The sequence below is a fragment of the Pongo abelii genome, chromosome 16 (genome assembly GCF_028885655.2).
Source record: "Pongo abelii isolate AG06213 chromosome 16, NHGRI_mPonAbe1-v2.0_pri, whole genome shotgun sequence".
Lineage (NCBI taxonomy): Eukaryota > Metazoa > Chordata > Mammalia > Primates > Hominidae > Pongo > Pongo abelii.
Genome location: NC_072001.2, coordinates 18,691,222 through 18,705,440, shown reverse-complemented (window position 1 = coordinate 18,705,440; position 14,219 = coordinate 18,691,222). Strand labels below are relative to the sequence as shown.

The 14,219-nt window shown below is 45.3% G+C and overlaps 1 protein-coding gene, 1 long non-coding RNA gene and 1 pseudogene across 2 annotated transcripts in view; 2 read left to right on the top strand and 1 right to left on the bottom strand.

Annotated features, from left to right (window-relative positions):
* The first annotated feature begins 255 nt into the window (after positions 1-255).
* On the top strand, positions 256-2,100 carry LOC129050560 (C-terminal-binding protein 1-like; annotated as a pseudogene).
* Positions 2,101-11,049: 8,949 nt separating this feature from the next.
* Positions 11,050-13,686, bottom strand: LOC129050395 (uncharacterized). Its single transcript, XR_008513983.2, has 2 exons — positions 13,335-13,686; positions 11,050-12,043 (listed from the first exon to the last, which is right to left on the bottom strand). It is a non-coding gene; the product is annotated as an uncharacterized LOC129050395 (long non-coding RNA).
* LOC129050327 (golgin subfamily A member 6-like protein 7) overlaps positions 13,671-14,219 on the top strand; it is a 6,897-nt gene continuing 6,348 nt past the window's right edge. Inside the window, exon 1 of the mRNA XM_054532331.2 lies at positions 13,671-13,811. Within this exon, the coding sequence (XP_054388306.1) occupies positions 13,728-13,811 (84 nt within the window). The 5' untranslated portion in view covers positions 13,671-13,727. The remainder of the gene's footprint in view (positions 13,812-14,219) is intronic.

Genomic DNA, 14,219 nt, shown 5'->3' with positions numbered 1-14,219 from the left:
CATCTTGGCCAACATGGTGAAACCCTGTCTCCACTCAAAATACTAAAATTAGCTGGGTGGGGTGGTGCGTGCCTTTAATCCCAGCTACTCGGGAGGCTGAGACAGGAGAATCAATTGAACCTGGGAGGCAGAGGTTGCAGTGAGCCAAGATTGCGCCACTGCACTCCAGCCTGCCAACAGAGTGAGACTCCATCTCAAAAAAAAAAAAAAAAAAATCACCATTTTGTGGTATTTAATTAATTTATTGAGGCAAAGATGGCAATGGATGAAAATACCATATTAGATGAGAGGATGATGGGGGATGTTTGCAGTGAAGGAGTCAGTTTCTCACCACCTGAATTATTTGAACTTAGCACCACTAAAAGTGGAGCAATCAGGTACAGAGTGCCTCCAGACCTGATGCAATAGAAATCACTGACACCATCTAGTTTTTTTTTCTTTTTTGAGACAGAGTCTCGCTGTGTCACTGAGGCTGGAGTGCAGTGGCATGTTATCGGCTCACTGCAATCTCAACCTCCCTGGTATAAGTGCCTCAGGCTTCCGAGCAGCTGGGATTAGAGGAATCTGCCATCACACTCAGCTAATTTTTGTATTTTTAGTAGAAACGGGGTTTCACCATGTTGGCCAGGCTGGTCTCCAACTCCTGACCTCTAGTGATCTGCCTGCCTCAGCCTCCCAAAGTGCTGGGATTACAGGGGTGAGCCACCGTGCCAAGCCTATTTCATGTTTTAAATATTAAAAAGTAGAACCTGGCCAGGGGTGGTGGCTCACACCTGTAGTCCTAGCACTTTGGGAGGCTGAAGTGGGAGGATTGCTTGAGCCCGGGAGTTCAAGACCAGCCTGGGCAACAGAGTAAGACTCCCTAGCAGGGAAAAAAAAAAAAATTAGAAATTTTGTCTAGGATGCTGTTCAGAAGAATTAGAATAGCAGGTCTGAGACTACTGTCCTCAGAGAGGGCTGCTTGCAAAGCTGGCATCTGGGAACTTGGGTTTAGAGAGGTGTGTCACCATTCCCTACCTAATAAAAGTGGCTCACTGTGCCTAAACTGTTTGTACACACAACACAGTTTATGTTGCTTTCCTTTATTTTATTTATTTATTTATTCATCGAGACAGAGTCTCCTTCTGTCACCCAGGCTGGAGTGCAGTGGCATCAACTCAGCTCACAACAACCTCTGCATCCCAGGTTCAAGCGAATCTCCTGCCTCAGCCTCCTGAGTAGCTGAGATTACAGGCATACACCAACACACACAGCTAATTTTTGTATTTTTAGTAGAGATGGGTTTTCACCATGTTGGCTAGGCTGATGTCAAACTCCTGACCTCAAGTGATCCACCCACCTTGGCCTCCCAAAGTGCTGGGATTACAGTCGTGAAGCACTGCGCCTGGCTGCCGCTTTCCTTTGGAATGCTGCTGTTCTTTAGAGTGAGACAAGGGTGAACACTGGTGAACACTGTCTGGGGCGGCCTGGTGGACAAGAAGGCATTGGCCCAGGCCCTGAAGGAGGGTCAGATCCGCGGCGAGGCCCTGGTTGTGCATGAGTCAGAACCCTTTAGCTTTAGCCAGGGCCCCCGAAGTTTGCACCCAATCTCTTCTGCACCCCCCATGCTGCGTGGTACAGCGAGCAGGCATCCACCGAGATGCCAGAGGAGGTGGCGCAGGAGATCCGCAGAGCCGTATCCCAGACAGGCTGAAGAACTGTGTCAACAAGGACCATCTGACGGCCGCCACCCACTGTGCCAGCGTGGACCCTGCCATCGTGCACCCTGAGCTCAACGGGGCCACCTACAGGTACCCTCAGGGCGTGGTGGGAGTGGCTCCCACTGACATCCCAGCTGCTGTGAAAGGTATCCTGCACATCGCCGTGTCCCTATCCCACAGCCTGCCCCCTGTGGCCCACCCGCCCCACAGGGGCCCCTTCTCCTGGCCAAACCGTCAAGCCCCAGGCAGATAGAGAGCACGCCAGTGACCAGTTGTAGCCCCGGAGGATCTCTCCAGCCCGGGCGCCTGGGCGGAGGGCCCGGAAACCCTCGGACCAGAGTGTGTGGAGGAGGCGCCTGTGTGGCAGCCCTGGCACTGCAGAGACTGTCCGGGCTGTCAGGAGGTGAGAGGGGGCAGCGCTGGGCCTCGTGTCGGTTGTCGTCATCAGTCTTATGGGCGCTCTGCCCTGTGTCCTTCGCCTTCCTCATTAAGCAGAAGTCAGTAGTTATTCTCCCACGAACATTCTTGTCTGTGTACAGTTTTTAGAACATTACAAAGATCTGTTTGCTTAGCTGTCAACAAAAAGAAAACCTGAAGGAGCATTCGGAAGTCAATTTGAGGGTTTTTTTTTTTTTTATGTTGGAACATGCCCCGGAATGAGGCAGTTGGCAAACTTCTCAGGACAATGAATCCTTCCCGTTTTTTTTTTTTTTTTTTTATGCCACAGAGTGCATTGTTTTTTCTACCTGCTTGTCTTATTTTCAGAATAATTTAGAAAAACAAAACAAAGGCTGTTTTTCCTAATTTTGGCATGAACCCCCCCTTGTTCCAAATGAAGACAGCATCACGAAGCAGCTCCAAGACGAAAAGCTTGGGCGCTGCCCAGCTTGCCCACTGCCCATCGACTTCTGTCCTGGGGACACAGAGGGTGGCAGCATCCCTGCTTGCACCAGTGCCATCCTGCTGATGTGGTAGGCTAGCAAGATTTTGGTTAAAATCATGTTTGTGATTGTAACCATCTGTATGAATTATTTTAAAGAAATAAAAATCAGAGAAAAACAAACAAAAAAAAGAGACAGACAGTGAGGCTACTAAGCAGGGTGGCCTCAGGCAGTGGCCTCACAGAACTGCCTGTAGACCTCTTAAGAGCGACTTGGCCACTGCAAGACAGGACACAGTCAGCTGGGTGGGCCAGGCCCAGGACAAGTTGAGGCTGAGACAATGGAACTTGCACCAGAGATCCAGAACCCTTGAAGGAGTGGACATCTCAGCCAACACCAGCATCCAGGGCTGAGTAGGCACAAGAGAAGACCCCACACAGTGTGGTCAGAGTGAGCTGGAGGACCTGAACTCAGGCCCCAATGCCGCTCCACCTCTGCCAACCTCACTCTGGTCTAGATCCATATTGAGCTCTTGGGCTGCGAGGTGTTACTATTTCACAGAGTAGACAGACAAAAGCAGTCCACTGTTGGCCGGGCACGGTGGCTTATGCCTGTAATCCCAGCACTTTGGTAGGCCGAGGCAGGCAGATCACCTGAGGTCAGGAGGTCAAGACTAGCCTGTCCAATATGGTGAAATCCTGGCCCTCTAAAGATACAAAAATTAGCTGGGCGTGGTGGTGGGTGCCTGTAATCCCAGCTACTCAGGAGGCTGAGGTGGGAGAATCACTTGAACCTGGGTGGAAGTTGCAGTGAGCCAAGAAGGCGCCACCGCACTCCAGCCTAGGCCACAAGAGCGAGACTCCGTCTCAAAACAAAAACCAGCAACAACAAAAATTCCACTGTCAAGACAGCAGCATGACCACATGCTACATCTCTTTCTTCTATAGAACATCATTAGACATACTAAAATCAAAACAAAAAAAAATGTATTTTGAGACAGAGTTTCGTTCTGTCGCCCAGGCTGGAGTGCAATGGCATGATCTTGGCTCACTGCAACCTCCACCTCACAGGTTCAAGTGATTCTCCTGTCTCAGTCGGCCGAGTAGCTGGGATTACAAAAAATACATATATTTTAAAGCAGAATAACAAATTCATAACTAAGCATGGAGTGAAAGAGGGGACCCCCAGGGACTTGAAATGGTAATGTTTTTCTTTAAAAAAAAAAACAAAGAAAGAGTGCAAAATGGATGTCTTCCTGTCACTTCGCACAGCCTACTGTCATAGCGCCCTAGCCCCAGACCCCAAACTCACTGTCCTGCTCGGGGACCCCCAGAACACACTGAACATTGAGGACACACCAAGTACTCTCCTATCCTCATCTCATTCCTGCAGTAAATGGCTAAAAGAATAACTCAGAAGAGAAGCCAAAAAGAAAATGCACACGGGGAACAGGAGAGGCGAGCAGAGGCCACAGCCTGGAGGCCTGGGCTGATACGCTGCGAAGACATGTCTCTGGGGGCTGCCTGCGGGGAGCAGTCTGCCATTCAAAACACACCTAGACAAGCCTCTCCTAGCAGACAAGGGCAGAACCAGAAATTAACACATGTGGGGGAAGATATACACCACAAATAGACAGTAAAATCCGTGGAAGAACCAAGGGAATGGTGAAGCAGAATGTCAGGAAAGGACTTTATAATGCACAGACCTTAGAGAAATAGAGAAGCAACTGAGACAAGAATCAATTTGAATCCTTGGAAATAAAAAATGTCATGACTGAAATTAACAATTTAGCAATTACTGAACTGACACCTGAACAGAACTTGTAAAGCGTTGTGTGTGTATGCCTGTATACACATGCTCACACATACATACAGAATGAAACTTCAGAATATCAAGGACAAAGAAAAAGAGAAAAAAAGTGCCAGGGAGAAAAGATGATGAATGATGCATATAACAATGAAAATCAGGCCAGGCTCAGTGGCTTCTGCCAGCACTTTGGGAGGCCGAGGCAGGTCGACTGCTTGAGCTTAGGAGTTCAAGACCAGCCTTGGCAACATAGCGAGACTTTGTCTATACTAAAAATAAAAAAATTAGGCTGGGCGTGGTGGCTCATGCCTGTAATCCCAGCACCTCGGGAGTCCAAGGCGGGGAGATTACGAGGTCAGGAGGCTAACACGGTGAAACACTATCTCTACTAAAAATACAAAAAAAAAAAAAATTAGCTAGGCAGTGTGGTGAGCACCTGTAGTCCCACCTACACAGGAGGCTGAGGCAGGAGAATGGCATGAACCCAGGAGGTGGAGCTTGCAGTGAGCCGAGATGGTGTCACTGCACTCCAGCCTGGGTGACAGAGCAAGACTCCATCTCAAAAAATACATAAAAATAAAATTAAAAAAATTAGCCAAATATGGTGGTTTGCACATGTAGCCCCAGGCTGAGGTGGGACAATCGCTTGAGCTCAGGAGTTTGAGGCTGTAGTGAGCTATGATCATGCCACTGTACTCCAGCCTAGGCAACAGAGTGAGACCTTGTTTCAAAAAAGACCCCAAAACCAAACAACAAAATAAAATCACAAAAATGAAAATATATCAGATTTCTTTTCATTTCTTAGATGTATTCTGCATATGAAAGACACACATTAAAATTGCAGGTCCAGGCCAGGCGTGGGGGCTCACGCCTGTAATCCCAGCACTTTGGGAGGCTGAGGGAGGTGGATCACCTGATGTCAGGAGTGGGAGACTACCCTGGCCAACATGGTGAAACCTCGTCTCCACTAAAAATATGAAAATTAGCTGGGCATGGTGGTGGGAGCTTGTAATCCCAGCTACTCAGGTGGCTAAGGCAGGAGAATTGCTTGAACCCGGGAAGCAGAGGTTGCAGTGAGCCAAGATTGCACCACTGAACTCCAGCCTGGGCGACAGAGTGAGACTGTCTCAATAATAAATAAATAAATAAACAAACAAACAAATAAATAAATAAAATGCAGGTCCAGGTAGCACTCCCAGTGGTCCCACACATCTGTCCCTTGTTTCAACAGTGTTAGGACAGACCTGAGCCCTCCCTCTCTTCCAGCCTCTCCTAACCTCCAATCTCCTCTCCAGTTACAACCTCCAGGACCATCTTCTCAGCCATCTCCTGCCTCCAGGACCAGCCAACCCCATTGTTGTTAGAAATAAGGTTAGCTCCTTATTGCAGAACAACCACGACCTCCCAGATTCGTCAGAATGATTCCACCAAGAAGGAAACTGTGGTCAGCTGCCTGGTCCATGTGTATCGGTGGGTCTCCAGAACTTACAGTTCCCTGGGCTTCTATTTCAACCACAATGAGTGGCTCTGGAGGGCTTTGGCTGCTTCTTCCATGAGTTGGTTCGATAGAAGCACAAGGGCACAGTGTGTCTCTTGGAAGCGCAAAACCAGCTGCACCATCTTCCAACGTTCACAGAAGCCATCTCTAGATGAGTGGGGAAAACCATGGATGCCATCAAAGCCACCATCGCCTGGAGAAGAATCTGAATCAGGCCCTTATGGATCTGCATGCCCTGGGTTCTGCCCACACAGACCTTCATCTCTGTGACTTTCAGGACAGCCATTTCCTAAATGGGAAGATGAAACTCTTCAAGATGACGGGCAACCACTGCAGTTACCTTTGCTGGCCAGCCAGCCCCCAGGCCCGCCTGCACCAGTCTCCTCTTTTCCAAAAGCCTACCCGCAAGCACAACCAGGGCCTCCAGAGCCCAGCAGTCTTTGAGGGGCTCCTCTGCACCTCCTGGTATCAAGGCTTCTGCCTGACCCTCTCCCTCCAGCCAGTAGGCAGCTTTTCAACCACCCTCCAGCCTTCTCCCAAGCCTTGGACCAAAGGGGAAGAAAGTTTTTAAAGCAAAAAAAAAACAAAAAAAAAACCAAAAACAAAGAAAAATAGGATATGGAAAAATTGACAGTAATACAACAGAGAGCTCAGAAATAAATCCAAACATATCTGGTCAACTGACTTTTGACAAGGGCATCAAGAGGACACAATGGAGAAAGAATAGTCACTTCTTGGCTGGGTGCAGTGGCTCATGCCTGCAATCCCAGCAGTTTGGGGGGCCAAGGCAGGTGGATCACCTGAGGTCAGGAGTTTGAGACCAGCCTGGCTGACACGGTAATTACGTTTTTTATTTCCAAGAATTCAAATGGATTCTTGTCTCAGTTCATAATTTCTCTAAGGTCTACACATTATAAAGTCCTTTCCTGACATTCTGCTATTGCCATTCCCTTGGTTCTTCGATGGATTGTACTCTCTTTTTGTGGTGTATAATTTCCCACGTGTTAATTTCTGGTTCTGCGCTTGTCTGCTATGTTAACGTTGAAGCAAGGATGATAATAGAACCTCCCTAAAACTGATCCTGTCCTTGTCCAGGAGCTGAACCCACTTTTGTAAGATGAATGAAAGGCCACAAGATTAGGATTTGGGGTGGGGATCCTGAATTCTGTGAAAATACAGGCATAGTTTCTGTAATCCCTTACTGCTCAGGAGTCATGTGGCCAGAGGTCACAAGATTTGTGTCTTCCCCAATGACTCCTGTAGATAACGTCACTCTTGTCTAAGATTGGCCTTTTGGGATGTTTTTCAGACTCACTCCACCTGGACTCAACCTGTGGCCTCATCCAGACATGGACTCAGTGCATGAGGACCATTTCCACACCCCTATGATTGCATCCCCAACCACTTGGGATAACATCATTCATTCTTTTGCACGTGGAAATCCAGTTTTCCCAATACCATTGTAATTCCCCGGTGGGTTCTTCCTGCTTGCTGCACAGACAAAACCAGTTCACTGAGGCCATGTTATTGCAGTAAGGAGTTGAATTAACTCAATGCCAGCCACATGGAAGGACTGGAGTTATCACTGAAATCCACCTCCCCAAAGGCTGAGGTTAGGGTGTTTCAAGGCAAGTTTTGTGGGCAGGGAGGGGACTCAGGAATGGGTGCTCTTTAATGGTTAGGGCTTCTCTAAGTGTGTTCTGAATGGCAGACTGCACCCCGCAGGCAGCACCCAGAGACATCTCTTTGCAGCGTATCAGCCCAGGCCTCCAGACTGTGGCCTCTGCTCGCCTCTCCTGTTCCACATGTGGATTTTATTTTTGTTTTTGGCTTCACTTCTGATTTATTCATTTAGCCATTTACTGCAGGAGCGAGGTGAGGATAGGAGAGTACTTGGGGTGCCCTCAATGGCCAGTGTGGTCTGGGGTCCCCGAGCAGGACAGTGAGTTTGGGGTCTGGGGCTCAGGCGCTATGGCAGTAGGCTGTGCGAAGTGACAGGAAGACATCCACTGCACATATTTTCTTTGGTTTTAAAGAAAGACGTTACCATTTCATGTTATATTTGTTTTATGAGACAGAGTTTCATTCTGTCACCCAGGCTGGAGAGCAATGGTGCCATCTCAGCTCACTGCAACCTCCACATCCCAGGTTCAACCGATTCTCCTGCCTCAGTCTCCCGAGTAGTAGGGATTACAAAAAAAAGTACATTTTAAAGCAGAGTAACAAATTAATAACTAAGCATGGAGTGGAAAGAGGGGACCCCCAAGGACTGGAAATGGCAACAATAGACTATGAACCAAATTTCTCCCATGGTTGATTTGGCCTATGCCCAGGAATGAGCAAAGACAGCAGGCCTGTGAGACTGGAAGCAAGATGGAGTCAGCCATGCTAGACTTCTCTCACCGTCGTCATCTTTGCAAAGCTGGTCTCACCATTTATTGAAGTGAATTTTTTTTTTTCTTTTTTTGAGACAAAGTCTTGCTCTGTTGCCTAGGCTGGAGAACAATGGTGCGATCTCAGCTCACTACAACTTCTGCATCCCAGGTTCAAGAAATTCTCCTGCCTCAGCCTCACTATGCCTGGCTAATTTTTGTATTTTTAGTAGAAACGGGGTTTCACCATCTTGGGACTCACAACACACATCAGCCCATCTCCTCTCCTTCTTGGCAGGGATGGTCACAATCCACATTTCCCAGTGAAAGAAACCAAAACTCCATTATAGGGTTTCACCATATTGGCCAGGCTGGTCTCAAACGCCTGACCGCAAGTGATCCAAGCGCCTCAGCCTCCCAGAGTGCTGGGATTACAAGTGTGAGCCACTGCACCCAGCCAATTAGGAGGAAATATCCAACATTTAGCCAGGTGCAGTGGCTCACTCCTTAATCCCAGCACTTTCAGAAGCTGAAGTGGGAGGATCACTTGAGCCCAGGAGTTTGAGTCCAGGCCGGCCAACATAGTGAGACCCTGTCTCAACAAAACATTTAAAAATTAGCCAGGCATGGTGGTGTGCGCCTGTAGTCACAGCTACTTGGGAGGCTGAGATGGGAGAGTGTTTCAGCCCAGAAGGTCAAGTAAGCTGTGATTGTGCCACTGTACTCCAGTCTGCATAACAGAGCAAGACCCTGTCTCAAAAAAAAAAACCCAAAATATATAAATAATTGATACAACTCAAAACAAATAACCCAATTTTTTAAATGTTTTAAAAAAAGAACTTGAATAGACCTTTCCTTAAAGAAGATATAAAAATAGCAAGTGGGTATCTGAAAGGTGTTCTGCATTATAGATCATTAGGGAAATGCAAATCAAACCCACTGAGATACCCCCTCACACCCCTTATGACCATTATCAAAAAGTCAAAAGATAAATATTGGCAAGAGTGTGGAGAAATGGGAACTTTTGCATACTATGGATGAGAATACAGATTGATACAGCCATTCTGGAAAAGTGTATGAAGATTTCTAGAGAAATTAAAAATAGAACCACCATATGACTCAGCAATCCCTCTTCTGGGCATACACTCAAAGGAAATGAAATCATTACTTTGTAAAGATATCTGTATTCTCATGTTCATTGCAGCCTTAATCACAATAGCCAAGATATGGAAACAATCTAAGTGTCCATCAATGGATAAATGGATAAACAGACTGTGGCACACTTACACAATGGAATATTATTCAGCCCTAAAACAAACAAGGTCTTGCCATTTGCCGCAAGATGGATGAGGCTGGAGGACGTCATGCTTAGTGAAATAAAGCATACACAGAAAATCAAATATTGCATAAACCCATTTATATGTGGGATGTAAAAATGTAAATAAATAAATCTACAGAGATAGAGAGTAAAACATTGTCTACCAGGAGAGGTAGGAGAGGGGAGAAATTGGGGACATGGAGGCCAAAGGATACAAAGTAGCAGGTATGAAGGATGAACAAGCCTAGAGATGTATGACATGAGGACTGCAGGGAACAAAATTGTTCTGTATGTGAAATTCATGCTCAATGAGTAGATTTCAACTGCTCTTGCCACAAAAGCAATAAGGAAATGGGGAACTATGTGAAATGATTGGTGTGTTAATTTCTTTCAGTATAGGAATCTTTTACAATCTATATATAACCTTTAACATCATGTTGTAAGCCTTAACTATACACAAGAAAATTTATTTTTAAAAAAGAAAAATTGACAGTCAAAGACTGACAAAGCAAAGACTAAGTAAATAAAAACAGGGGTAACTGTATTTATATCTGTTAAACAAAACAAAACAAAACAAAAAATGAGCCACCCACTGAGGCAAGTGCCTGCATCAATAGAGCTTTGTGGAGGCACAATTTGACAACACCCCCAGAAAAAACACAAGCCACAGAAACTACTGTAACCATGCTTTCCAAAGAGGGTTTTGGGAACTCAGCATGTAAAGGGAGAAAGCAGGCAGGAGAGAAGAAAGGGAGGGGGAGCAGGCAGTGAAGGGGTGGTTACATTCTTAGGAAGCTCTAATTAGTGCTCAGTAAATCTTCTTTTACAAAGATAAGGTAAACATTTGAAAAGAGGGAGGAAAGAGTCAATTATGCAGCCATCTCAGGGTAGCCTGAAGAGTGACTGATCTCATTTTCTTGTTCTGTACCTGGGAAGATAAGCCTATAATCAACATTGTCAGTGTCAGATTGAATAGAACTCAGTTTTACGTCTTAAACTGAGGTTGCAGAGCCAGGGTTACAACTGGCATATGCTTATTTTATAGGGGGACATGGATCCTGAAATATTTAGGGGCTAGCAAGGAATGTCCCTGTGAACAGTTTGTAAGGGGGGCCATATGGAGAGGTACGTGGCCTTTGTGGTAGTGGGGACCTGGCTTATGTCTAATGCCATCACACAGGATTGTGAAATGGCAGCTATCTCTTTGGGGAGAAAGAATGGCAGTGTTGCATGACTAAGATCCCAAACTTGTCTCCCTTAGCATAACAGGTTTGGCAGTTCCAAGACTTTATTTTCTTTTACATATTAAAAAAACTCTAATGAAAGAGCTATGTGAGAGATATAAAGAGGGTATTTCCAATGAAAAAAGGGTGCAACCAGCAGGGAGAAAAAGGAATTCTAAATGTGTTTATGCTTGGTAACTTAACCTTAAAACACACAGAACAAAGCTTAACAAACGAAAAAAAGAAATAAGTTGACGATCATTGTGGGAAACTTTAATATCTGTGTCTCAGCCACTGAAAAATAAACAAACATCAGTAAGGAAATAGAATCATTAAAGGATGCATTTAACACGCTCGATCTAATTGAGAGACGTGGTACACTACACTCAACATGCAGAATACATATCCTTTTCAAGTGGAGAAGCAATATTTATAAAAATTAGCCATATTTTTGATCATTGAGAAGACACAAATTCCAAAGAGTTTTAGTTATACAAATATTTAATCAGAGTGGAACTATAAGTTTGGAAATTAAGCAAAACATTTTCAGTATGGTAAAGGGATGAATAAAATCAAAGTTTGCTTTTCTGAAACACTAATAAAATTGATGGCCCCCAGCGAGACTGATTAAGAAAACAGACAAAAGGCAGAAACTCTAACTGCAGACCTTATAAATATTTAAAAAGATAAATGAATAATAGAACAACTTTGAAATTTTATATAAAATGAACAAATTGATTCAGCAAACACAGGTTACCAAAATGAATATTCAAATATATGTAATTGAACCTGTAATTAAACACCTTATAAAGAAAACTACAGTCTCACATGGCTTAATAAGTGAATTCTTTCCAAATGCTTAAGGAAGAAATAGCACACATCTTACATCAACTCTGTCAGAAATAGGAGAAGAAACATTTCTCAAATTGTCTAAACAGCATAGCTTTAATACTTCATATTAAAACCTCACAAGTCTGGGCGCAGTGGCTCATGCCTGTAATCCCAGCACTTTGGGAGGCCGAGGAGGGTGGATCACGAGGTCAGGAGATTGAGACCATCCTGGCTAACAGGGTGAAACCCCGTCTCTACTAAAAAATACAATAAATTAGCCAGGCGTGGTGGTGGGCGTCTATAGTCCCAGCTGCTCAGGAGGCTGAAGCAGGAGAATGGTGTGAACCCGGAAGGCGGAGCTTGCAATGAGCCAAGATCATGCCACTGCATTCCGGCCTGGACAACAGGACGAGACTCCATGGCCAAAAAAAAAAAAAAAAAAAAAAAAACAGAAGAAAAACTTAGACTCCACTTTCTCTTGTGAGCGTTAAGTACAAAATTACCAAATGAAATATGAGCAAGCCCATCTCAACCACACATAATATGGTATTAATCACATATCACAACAAAGTTGATTTAATTCCAGAAGTGCAATGTTAAACATTCAAAAGCCAATCACTGTTAAGTTACCTTATCAACATAAAAAGATAAGAAAAAACATTGCTCAATCAAGAAAGAAAAAAGCAGTTGATAAAATTCAGTACCTATTCATAAATCTTAAAACCTGTCAACAGAGAGGAAGCAATATGTGAGCTAAACACTCCCCAAGCTGAGAATAGTGACATAACTTATTTGCAGCCAAAAGATGAAAATTGCAGGCCGGGCATGGTGGCTCACGCCTCTAATCCCAGCACTTTGGGAGGCAGAGGTGGGCAAATCACAAGTTCTGGAGGAGTTCAAAACCAGCCTGGCCAACATGGTGAAACCCTGTCTCTACTAAAAATAAAAAAAAATGAGCCGGGTGTGGTGGCACATGCCTGTATTCCCAGCTATTAGGGAGGCTGAGGCAGAAGAATCGCTTGAACAGTGGAGGCGGATGTTGTGACAGTGAGCCGAGATTGTGCCACTGCACTCCAGCCTGGCAACAGAGCAAGACTGTGTTTCAAAAAAAAAAAAAAGAATGAAAATTGAATTGCAGTATAATCTTAAAATTTTTGAGAAATCTACATTTTTCAGCTAAAAAGAGACAGACTCAGCCTTTTGACCTTTCTTCTATCCCTCCTTGGAAGGCAATCCAAGGCCTGGAAAAACAGCAGCCACATTGTAACCAAAAGAATAAAAACATGGCTAAGAAAGTATCAGGAAACTGAAAAGAACCCTGGACTGCCTTCCTCTGCACGTTGTAAGTGACAAAAATGAAATCTATATTTCTTTAAGTCACTGAATCAGATTTATTCTTTCTGCGGCTACAAGTAGCCCTAAATGATGTATTAAATACTAAAATAAATACTAAAATACACACTAAAATACTAACATTTTGGTCTTGAACTGCTGATCTCAGGTGATACACCCATCTCAGCCTACCAAGGTGCTGGGTTTACAGGCATGAGCCATCACACCCACCTCAAAAGCTTTGTGTTTTTAAATATATTAGACATGTCTCTAGTTTCAAAAACAAAAAAAAAAAAACAAAAAAAACCCTTAATAATGTAGGAGAATAAGAGAAACTTTTTCCAAAAAAGAGAAATTATTGTGATTATTTTACCTTATTGGAATGTTGGATAATATAGTCAGCTTTATTAATCATCAAGCATGCTGTAAATTTTCCATTATAATAGGATTTGTACCTCAATTAAGGTGATAAAGTTTTAAAGCTCAGAAAGTGAAAGCCAGCCCCACCCCTCTCCCAGAGTGGCTGGGGACAGCAGTTGCATGGGCGCCTTTCCTTGTGACATCACAGGACCTTCATGACACGTGGCTGCTTGACCCCGCCTCCTTTCCCTTTCATCTTTCTCATTGACCAATGGGCTTGGAGCATTAAGGCCACACCCCTATTCTGCATTCTAGTGCAGCCCTGGTGACGCCTCCTCTGGCTCAGTCACATAGCTGCGTGGTACGTGACTGGAGGCATATCATTGTCCTCGCCTGGATCACGCCAATGTGGCCCCAACCCCACCTCCCTCCCCTCCCCATGATGTCAGAGAAAAACCAACAGAGCAAATTGCCTGAGGCCAAGGAAAAGGTAAAACGCATAGGATTGCGGCACCCCAACCCCAACCCAACCCCAGGCCCCCTCTGATGGCAGAACAGCTGTCAGAGTCCGTGTCACTCCAGAGGTACACCAGGCTGGGCCCCCCCAATGCCTCTGGGCTCCCTCAACCAAAATCTTGTGTCAGCCCCAACCCCTGCCCTCACCTGACTTTGAGCGGGTGACTCAAGGGACTCTCTGCTCTGTACTCTGCCCTCACCTCCTCTTGCCTGAAAACTGACCTCCCTGGGCCCTTCAGGTTCATGTTTCCAAGGAACTGGATGCCCCAGCACCTGCCCTCACCAGTCAGCCCAGGGTGACTTTGGGCAGGTGACTCCTGGGGCTCCCCGCTCCATACTCTGCCCTTGCCTACCGCTGCCCCATGGCTGACCTCCTTGGGCT